General features: G+C 42.5%; 1 protein-coding gene across 2 annotated transcripts; it reads right to left on the bottom strand.

Moving 5' to 3' along the window:
• Nucleotides 1–7387: 7387 nt before the first annotated feature.
• LOC147518678 (DNA repair protein RAD5B-like) lies at nucleotides 7388–9315 on the bottom strand. 2 transcript variants are annotated; one of them, XM_086590460.1, is made up of 6 exons: nucleotides 9081–9315; nucleotides 8877–8941; nucleotides 8695–8760; nucleotides 8530–8601; nucleotides 8291–8389; nucleotides 7388–8090 (listed from the first exon to the last, which is right to left on the bottom strand). In XM_086590460.1, exons 1-6 carry the CDS (start codon nucleotides 9133–9135, stop codon nucleotides 8031–8033), a joined length of 417 nt encoding a protein of 138 aa, XP_086446586.1. In that variant the 5' UTR covers nucleotides 9136–9315; the 3' UTR covers nucleotides 7388–8030. The 2 variants fall into 2 exon arrangements, with proteins under 2 accessions (XP_086446586.1, XP_086446585.1); XM_086590459.1 differs by having other exon boundaries at nucleotides 8877–9010; nucleotides 9081–9286.
• Between the last annotated feature and the right edge of the window lie 818 nt (nucleotides 9316–10133).

Genomic DNA, 10133 nt, shown 5'->3' with positions numbered 1-10133 from the left:
AGGGCAACTTCGGCTTGCCCCAAGTTGATTCAGACTTGTAGTCCGCTGGGAAGGGCTCCTCCCCCGCTTTCGGCCCGGCTGGAAGCCTGGAGGGCAACTTCGGCTTGCCCCAAGTTGATTCGGACATGTAGTCCCGGGGGCTCCTCCCGCTTTCTCAAATGGTCGTGAAGCCTGGAGGGGCAACTCGGCTTGCCCCGGTTGATTCGGACATGTAGTCCGCAAAGGGCTCCTCCCCCCCGCTTTCTCAAACGGCTGTGAAGCCTGGATGGGCAACTCAGCTTGCCCCCAACTTGATTTGGAGTACGATGTCAAACTTCCTTCTGCTTTCCATACCAACGATACAGTGGAAGGACTTCTTTTATTCATGGATAAAAACATAATGTACCAGCATTACACTCCAACTCACATATCTCACTTGAAAACTAAACAAGGCTTTCACTACGGTAAATTTTCAACATTCTTACATTCCACGGTTTATCAATCTTTTTCCCTGCTGAAGTTCGTAGCTTATAAGTCCCAGAAGTTCCCTTTTCCGTCCACGACATATGGTCCCTCCCAATTAGGCCCCGGTTTGCCGCCGTTTCTCCTCCCCGGTGGCCGGCGAACCCGGCCGTAAAGACTGATCCCCCTACATTGAAAGTTAGCGGCTTCATCTTTTTATCATATCGTCTCAGTAGCTTAGATGATATTCTTCAGACGAATCTTGGCGCCAATTATCTTTTTCCTCTATGAAGTTCAACTCGGGGGTGAGAATCCCCTCATTTTGCCCGACTCCACTTGCGGCTTTGGTTCTTGTTGATTTCTCTATCATTTCCACGGAATCCACGGCTTCTACTCTATCGCCATTGTGAATGGTGATTCATTTGTAGATGTTAGCGGTGTCAGGCGGTAAGCCCATAGCACATGATGCAACCGGGTCAGCCCATGCTCCCTTCCGCTCCTCCGGCTTCTTCTTAAGAATATCCATTATGATTTTGTTGAAGCCTCTGCCGTCCATTCCCTCGGATTGTATGGGGGCGGAGAACCCCCGCTTCACCTTAAGCGCTGAAGGAACTTTCGTTACCTTTCCCCGAAGAAATTGGGTTCCATTATCGCGATGATCAGATATGTGGCAATCCAAACCTACAAATTATATTTTCCCACAGAAATTTGTTCACATTTTCTTCCTTGACTTGTTGCAGTGCCACTCCTTCCACCCACTTTGTAAAATAATCGGTTGCTGCCAACATAAATCTCCTCTTGCCGCTTGCCGTTGGCAGGGGCCCTACTATATCCATCGCCCACATGGCGAATGGCCACGAACTAAACACTTTTTGTCTGATGGCTCAATTTGGAGCATGCATCGTGTGCAAATTTCTGACATTTTTCACACCCTTTTGCATATCCTACTGCATCCCTTTTCATATGTGGCCAAAAATACCCCTGTGAGATCAATCGGTGTGTGGTCGATGGCCCCGCGGGAATGACTTCCACGGTCGCCTTCATGCACCCGGCCCGGAACTTCTTGAATCTGCAGCGGCCCTATGCATTTTAACATTGGTCCGCCAAAACTTCTCCTATCTGAGATCCCCATCGAGTAAAAGTGTATCTCGGCTCACCTGTTCCATTCTGCGTCTTTCCTGTTTGTTTTCTATCTCCACTCCCATCAAGAAAGCTTTGATGGGTATTATCCAACTGGACTCCATATCAGCGACAAGGCAGACATCTTCCTCTTCCGTGGTACTAGGCTTGCTCAACACCCTTACTTCAATAGATCTTCCCTCTGTCCCTGGTAGTACTGCGGCGATATATGCCAATGCATCGGCATGTCTATTTTCACCGCGGTTCAAATGAGCAAACTTAATATTCTTGAACTTACGTGCTTTTCTCTGCAAGACTTCCAAGTATCTCGCCATCCTTGGGCAGCGAGCCATGAATCCTCCATTCACTTGACACACCACTAGGTTAGAATCCGAGTAAACAGACAGTTCGCTCACTCCTAAATCTTGGGCCATACCTAAACTGCTATCAACGCCCGTACTTTCGGACTCATTGTTGGAAGCCATGAATCGGTTTCATCGACAATTCCAGCCTATTGTTCTTAGGAGTCACCAGGACGACGCCTATTCCGTTCCCCGGTATCGTAGCCGACCCATCCGCGAAAACTCTCCAACCATTCGCGCATCCCATGGATCCAATTGGGGCGTGGTTAAGCTCTCGCCAGCGATCCATGACCATTTCTTCTCCCCACGTTGGGTCCTCGGTGGAATTGCGGTAACACCTCCGCCATCGCTTGTGCCTTTTCAGCGGTTACGACTGCATGCGTATTTCAGTAGCAACCGAGTATTATCGCCCACTTCAGCATTCTTCGACTTCTCCGCCCTCAAGCGCGCTGAGAGGCGGGTTAGATTATCACCACCACGGAATGAGCTTGAAATAAGGTTTCAATTTCAAAGTCTTTGAGAATACCCGATGCCAAAGCGTATTTCTCGATTCTATTTGTATCGGGTTTATCGTCCAAAGATGGTCTTACTCACGAAAGTAAAGCGGGTTTTCTATCTTTTCAACAATTCGCACCAATACCGAGCTCATCTGCGTACTCACGAAACCCGGATACAAATACGGTTTTTCCCCTTGTTCGCCGCGACAAAGTGGTGCTTTACCTAAATAACTCTTCAACTCCCGGAAGGCTCTTCAGCATTCAGCGGTCCATTTGAAGTCCCTGTGTTTTCCTCAGCCCGATCGATCTGGTGATCGACATTTGTCCGATGATTTAGAAATAAACCGATTTAGTGCCATTTACTCTTCCCGCTTAAACTTTGTACCTCCTTCACATTTTTGCGGGGGCGGCATTTCTATCGATGATCTAATTTGTTCTGGATTTGCTTATATACCACGGTGTGTTACTATGTAACCCAAAAACTTCCCAGACGCTACTCCAAAGGTACACTTCTCGGGGTTAAGCTTCAGCTGGTGCCTTCGTAGTATGCGAAAAGTTTCGAAGACCTTCAAGTGTTCGATCTTCGACATGCTCTTTTCCACCATATCATCAATATATATCTCCATCCCCTTCCGAATCTTCCCTTGGAACATTTTTTCTCCTACTCGTTGAAATGTTGCCCCAGCATTTTTTAACCCGAAGGGCATCCTGGTGTAACAGTAAGTGCCCCCCTCTACCACGGACGTAGTCTTTTCCTGATCCGGGCCGTACATGGCGATCTGATTGTATCCCATGGAGGCGTCCATGAAAGAGAACACCTTGAATCCGGTCGTTCTATCCACTAGTTCATCCACCCGTGGCATAGGGTAACAATCTTTTTGACACTCCTTGTTCACGTCCGTAAAGTCCACGCACATTCTGACTTTGCCATTCTTTTTTGTAACCGCGACCACGTTGGACAACCATTCCGTGTATTCTACCTCCCTTATTATCCCCGTCCCTTTCAGTCGAATAACCTCCTCACGAATCGCGTACGCGTACTTCGGACGTATGCCTCTCATCTTTTGGCGAACTGGCTTAGCACCCTCATTCATGTGCAGATGATGAAATGCAAACTCTGGATCCAAACCCGTTATATCCTCTATCACCCACGCAAACACGTCTGAATTTTCAGTTAAGAACTGCACGAGTTTATTTTTCCATTCTCCTTGCAAGTCTATTCCTACAGATGTAAATTTCTCCTCGTCTCCTACCCCCAGGTTAACTACTTCAACCGCATCCAATGTTTTCGGACCCAATGGCGACTCGGATCTGATTGTCTCTGCCGCTTCCTGTAATTGCTACGCGACTCCTTGCTCATGAGACGCCCCCACTCCTTCGGTTCCGTGGACCAAGCTCTTCGCAGTTACCTGCTGTATACTCTGCGCGGCCACTTGATCCCCCTTGATTTCATATGTTCCCCCCTTCGTGGGAAAGCGGATCACCTGGTAATACATCGATGGAATGGCCTTCATTTCATGAATCCATTTCCTCCCTAAAATCGCATTATATTGCGAACCAGTGTCCACCACCATGAACCTAGTGAATACAGTCGCTGGTCCTGCTGTCACAGGGAGCGTTAACTCCCCAACGGGCTCTGTCATGCTACCGTTGAACCCATACAGATTGGTTTGCGGAGCCTTCAACTGGTTTCTGTCGATGTTCATCTCCTCCATGGCCCCTTTGAACAACAAATCCACTGAACTGCCGCAGTCTATCAACACCCTTCGAACCAGATAATTTCCCATCGCTATGGTAATTACCAAGGCATCCTCATGCGGTGAAATTACCGACTCTAAATCGCCGGGGTGAACATTATGCTCCGTCTATCATCATCAGGGCGCCATCGACTAACCGCGGTATGCTCACCACCTCACACACCTGTCGTAAACTTGCTGCCCTTCTCATCTTATCCCTGTGTGTATTCCTACCCAGCGTCTCTCCACTGAAAATGACATTGATGGTACCCAAGATTCTAGCCGGGGCTGGCACTCTCTCAGCCTGGTGAACTTCTGCAACAAACTCTCTGAGCATTCCCTTTTCTATCATCCTTTCTACTAGCCATTTCAAGGCGTAACACTCATTTGTATGTAGCATGGTTTCTGACTTGATGATACTCGCAAAATGGTTTCCCTTCTATCTCCCTCGGGATACTTCGCGGCCCCTCATAATACTGGTTCCCCTTGATTAGAGGCAAGATTTCCTCTAAAGGTCTGCTAAGAGGCGTCTGATTTCTAACTCACGATGCGGCTTCCTTCGTTATGTCCCTCCTACCCGGTCTCTGTCCTCTCCGGACCTCGGCTCTCTCCTTTGTAAGATCCCTCTCCTTGTCCTCTATCTTTCTTTTTACCCTTTTCGATCTTCTCTCTCAACCTCTTTGCCGCGCCTTTCCGATTTCTTACGTTTCCTTTGCGTTCTCGCATTATATCCTCATACCGTATGTATTTTTCTACTTTTCGGGTATAGTGCGTGCAAAGTAGTAATTTCGATTTTAGAAACCGACTCATGGACCCTGCGTTCGATCTCATCCGTCTTTGAAAAGCTATGACCGCCCGTATGCTCCTCCAAATTTTCTACTATTAAGCGTCTCTTCCTTGAACCTACATAGAAACTCCCTTAATGATTCTGCGGACCTTTGTTTAATATTGAATAAGGCGCGATATCGACCACCCTTCTCTTACGGTGAATGAAGTGGTCGATAAATCGCAGCGCTCAATTCTTCAAACACTTTGATGCTCCCTTGGCCAACCGTAATACCGGTCAGAAGCGCCTCCCTTAAGGTGGCGGGAACATCATCTGATGGAGCCCATCATACTTCTCTCGCCATAACGGCATTTTTTGCCGAAAATGGTGCAAATGATCGATTGGGTCTCCTTTCCCATCGCATCGGATTCAAATGGGGTGGGAGAACCTCTTAGGTGCCGAATTCCATATTGAATCGCAACGGATTTTTCTGAGGCTCGCTACCTCTTTCTGAGCCGCACTCTGGTTCACTTTTTCTGCCACACGATTCACTTCCCTATCTTTCTCGATCATGGCCTGAACTACCTCCAAGGTGATATCCGCCGTTGGTTCGACGTCCGGTGGCGGGTACTCCACATTCTCCCCCTCTACTTCACTGCCTCTAGGATCCCCCAGCTCTGTTTCCCTCCGGGTAGTCTCCCTGTCCTTCCTCAACTCGTCATTTTCATTTCTCAGCCTAACTATCTCTTCCTGCAGAAGTCTGGTGGCGTCAGCCACCACATCTGATAATTCTTCCACTCCTACCCCTTCCAACCCAGCGCTCTCAACTTCCTCAACGTCTTCTCTAACTGCTCCTTTCTTAGGTCTTCCTACACCTCTTTTTGCTATAGTGGCCATTTTCTCCTACAAGTCCCCAGAGACGGCGCCAAAATGTATGATCAAATTTTACAACCACTAAGATCACAGTATCTCTCTCTTACTCTCTCTCCCTTTTTTCTGTTTTCTTTCCTTCTTTTTCTCTCACTGATGTTGCTCTATATATATCCCATAACCGCTCTCTTTCTCCAACCGCTCCATCTTCTTTAACCGCTCTCCATGATCTTTTCCGTATCCCACGTCTGCCCCTTGTCCAACCGTCTCTCTAAGTATCATGTCTGGCTACTGTGCTCCTCCTACCTTTTTCCTTAATCCACATCCATTTAGGCCCCCGATACTTCACTGAATCTTATGCCTTACTAGGTTCCGCGATATATCTCTGTTCCGCGGGCTTGATCCGTCGCTCCCACTCCTTCTCTGCCGTCATAGGGTAGCTCTCGGCAATTGTATTGCCGCGGACACGATCCGTTACACTAGGTTTCTTCTTCGCTATTCGGCATACGACCCACTTGCCACCTATAACCCCACGTGTCATGAATACGCCCTATACAATCATTTTGGCTTAAAGGCGCCTTTGTACAGCAGGACTGCAGGAGTGACTCTACCAACGATATTCTAGTCTAGCAAATTGAGCCATGTTTAAGAGTAATATATAGAAGACAATACTGAACTAGTAATTATCCAAAAAAAGAAAAAGAAAAACGAAGCCAACACTCGAAATCACAAAAATGAACATTAGGTAACACAAAATTTACAAAAGGATTGTCCTCTACTCCACTCCAAGGACCATATATACTTTAAGAAACTATTTCTTGTTGTAGCTATTTCACTTCTAATTCTCTCAAAAAGCCTAAAAACTATAATTATTGAACAATCATCTAATCTTATTGTGCCACTCTTATCTCACACCCTTCACGGTCCATCGGATCTCATCCCGAGATCATCGGATCTAACACTCCAAATTTCAAACAACAAACTGGGGGTAAAAGCGTTATTTTCTATATCAAATTAGAAATTAGGATCTCTCTCCCCATCTTGACAAAGAAGAGAAACTATGATTTCTCTGTGTTTTATGTATTGGTAGGCAAGATGATCCATATCCTTATAGAACCCAGAAAGACTAAGAGAAGCAGGAGCTTTATTATTGCAAGAAAATTCTTCTTCGTCAGATTTTTTTTATTGGATAAACTCTTCATCAGAATTGGTTCCATGACTTTTTTCTCTCTTTACGGTATTTTTTTGCTAAGTTCTCCTCACTTTAGTCGGCCCTTTGTTCAATCTCAATTCACATGTGCACTATATATGTAACGAAATTACTGAAACTTGATTGAATATTCACTTGAAGTCTTTGAGTGTCACGCGCGAGGAAATATTCTTCTTGTACTACCTTTTTCTTGCTCGCATTACTACTTCAGACTTTCAGAGTGAATCTATTCCGAAACTGCAAGAAATTTTTTCAAGCATAGGATTGCAAACTGACCTGCGATGGAGGATGGTGAACAAAATAGTAAGTGTAAAGAAAGTAAAACATGTCGCACGTCCATCTGTTTACACAAGTTTGCCTCCTGATAATTCCATAACAAAGTCGTGTGTGGAGAATCCAATAACATTCTCATTATAGTATTTAGAAGATCACAATTGTTTATTCATTCAACAACCATTACAATCAGCTCCACAAATTACAAGCTTTATTAAAACCTTCAACCACTATGCACTATTTTTACACGTCCAATGGAAATGGAATGAAAATTAATTTGCCTCGTGTCTGTCTGTCCACGGAAATCGTGAAAACAATAACTATCCATCTTACCGATATTATTCCCCCACAAACCCCAAAATAGATAACTAGCAAGCATATACTTCTCTGCATCTTCGACCATCTGTTGCACCTCAACATTGCTAGGCTCATTGCCTATATTATATGCACTATCAAGAGTTGTAAATTGTAGATCTGGTTAAGGAAAAGATTTATATTTGTAGATTTTATTATATATATATTTTTTTAGAAGATGAGACGTAAAAGACTTTTTTACCCCCATTTTTGGTTTTTGAAATTTCAAAATGTAACAATTTTTAAATGAATTAGATCTGATGATCTCAGGATGAGATCTGATAAGGAGGGGTGTGAGATAAGAGTGGCACAATAAGGATGGCACTCTAGCCTAACCGATCATCTAAAGAGCATTTTTAGCTCTTCAATCCTAACTGATCGAACTTCTCTGTCAGTTAGAGCTCATAATATCATTCTCTCTTTCCTTGTCTGAACTTCTTGCATGCGCTCTTCCACCGTGTCCTGCATCCCATGAGTATGCATGACATCTATTAGATTTTGCCTCAAAAAATAAAACATAACTTTTGGGAGGTAGGGAACATGACTAGTATTCAGTGTGTAATTGGTGATAGTTTACTTGCATTTTTTTTTTCGATCAGGTTTAGTTGCATGACTAACACAAAGGCGTAAAAATGTAAGATATTGAGAACCAGAAATGTTACCTTGACAATGAATCTTCTGACACGAACAACTCGCTTCTGTCCAATACGATGGATTCGCATAATGGTTTGTTCCTCTACAACAGGATTCCACCATGGATCCTATTTCAGGAAAAGGATATAGAAACCCAGATAAACATGGGAAATTAAATTAAAATTGAAAAAAAAAAAGGCAAAAATTCTAATGACGATTATAGAAGCAAAATAAAATGGGAAGACTAAATGCATATTTTACAATTTACCATTAGAAAGACATTAGAGGCTGCAGTCAAATTCAAGCCGACACCACCCGCCTTCAATGACATCAATAAGACCTGAAACAAGAAATTTTAAATAAAATATTGGATATCTATAAAAAAAAATCTTTATGAGAAAAATAAATGCTAAAATAGAGATAGGAACATTACCATATTCTCTTTGCTACCACTGAACTCCTTCAAAACATACTCCCTATTCTTCTGATCAAATTGAACCTGTTTCGTGTCAAATGGTTAGTAAGCTTAACTTCAACAAGCCGAACACATCTGACTGGCTGCAAACAGCAAATAAATCTAAAACTATAATTAAACAATGTAAATTGGGCACTCACCTTGGATCTCTTGAAGAGGGCCTCATAGAAGTCCCGCTCAGCTTCAGATTGCTTACATTCAATGACTTGAACGTCGATTGGAGGCAGAACAAGTATGGACATGTGGTTCATCATACAAATTGAAACATAAAAGGCTGAAATCGTGAGAATCTGATAAATTATTGTAAACGAAGACAATTAAAGGAAAAAATAACATAAGCCTACCTTCAAACAACCATTCACCATTCACCAAAATGACTACCCCTAATTCATACAACATACCCAATTCCTTTTTTGCAAGGCTTGAAAGGGGGGTTTTTTTTTTTTTTTTTTTTTTTTTTTTTCATTTTTGTTTTTCATTGGGTAGAAGATACAGCGATGAAGAAAAATGGCGAAAAGAAACTTTCACTGAAAAAAAAAGTACAAAATATACGCGTTGTTATTTTGTTTATATTTGTTTAAATTCTTTTGCCCTTATGAGATTTACCCCAAAAATATATGGGAGATATTATTGGATTTAGACAATTATTGGGGTATGGCAAAAAATTATGTTAGTTATGGGGTATGGGAGTATTTTGATGGGTGTGTCCAAGATCACCCTAAACAAATTAAACGAAAAAAAAAAAAGATAAATAAAAGTAAAAAAAAAAAAACCCAACGCCGTCCTAAAAAAAATTAGGTGCCCAAAAAATTCACCTTCGTCATTCTCATTCCCCTCATTCTCTTTCTTGTCACAAAATTTCATTTGTTTTTATCACTTTAGTTTACATTAGTTTTGAATGCAGAAAATAAATCTATATGATTATCTATCTATTGACTTAAACAAATGTTTGGATGATTATGTCAAAAAATATGATGATTTGTTTCACAAGTACTAGTACACCCAATTCATATTTTTTTTTGGGAATTAAGGTTTATTTTTCTTTATTTTATTTCTTTCTTTGGTTGATTTGTTTGTGGAAATATAGGCAAAAATTGTATTTATTTGTTGTTTTGGTTTTAGTCTTAATTAAGTATGTTATTTGGTATTAATTTATTTCTATGTTTGTCGACAACTACAAGCTAATAAAATATTTATACATTCAAAATCATTTTGAAAATTATGATATCAACATGCTAAAGTCGATAAGAAAATGATTAGTTGGTATTATGGTCAGAGTCATATCATTCCATATTGATCAGAACTGCTTTAATTGTTGAGTTATGCAAAACTCTACTTGCATACTTGATCAACAATTGTATGTAGCCTACCCCACAAGAACAGTTACATAGCTAGAA

This window comes from Coptis chinensis, chromosome 2 (assembly GCF_015680905.1).
Source record: "Coptis chinensis isolate HL-2020 chromosome 2, ASM1568090v1, whole genome shotgun sequence".
Classification (NCBI taxonomy): Eukaryota; Viridiplantae; Streptophyta; class Magnoliopsida; order Ranunculales; family Ranunculaceae; genus Coptis; species Coptis chinensis.
Note: the sequence above shows the minus strand (reverse complement) of the source record. Positions and strands in the feature narration are given on the sequence as shown.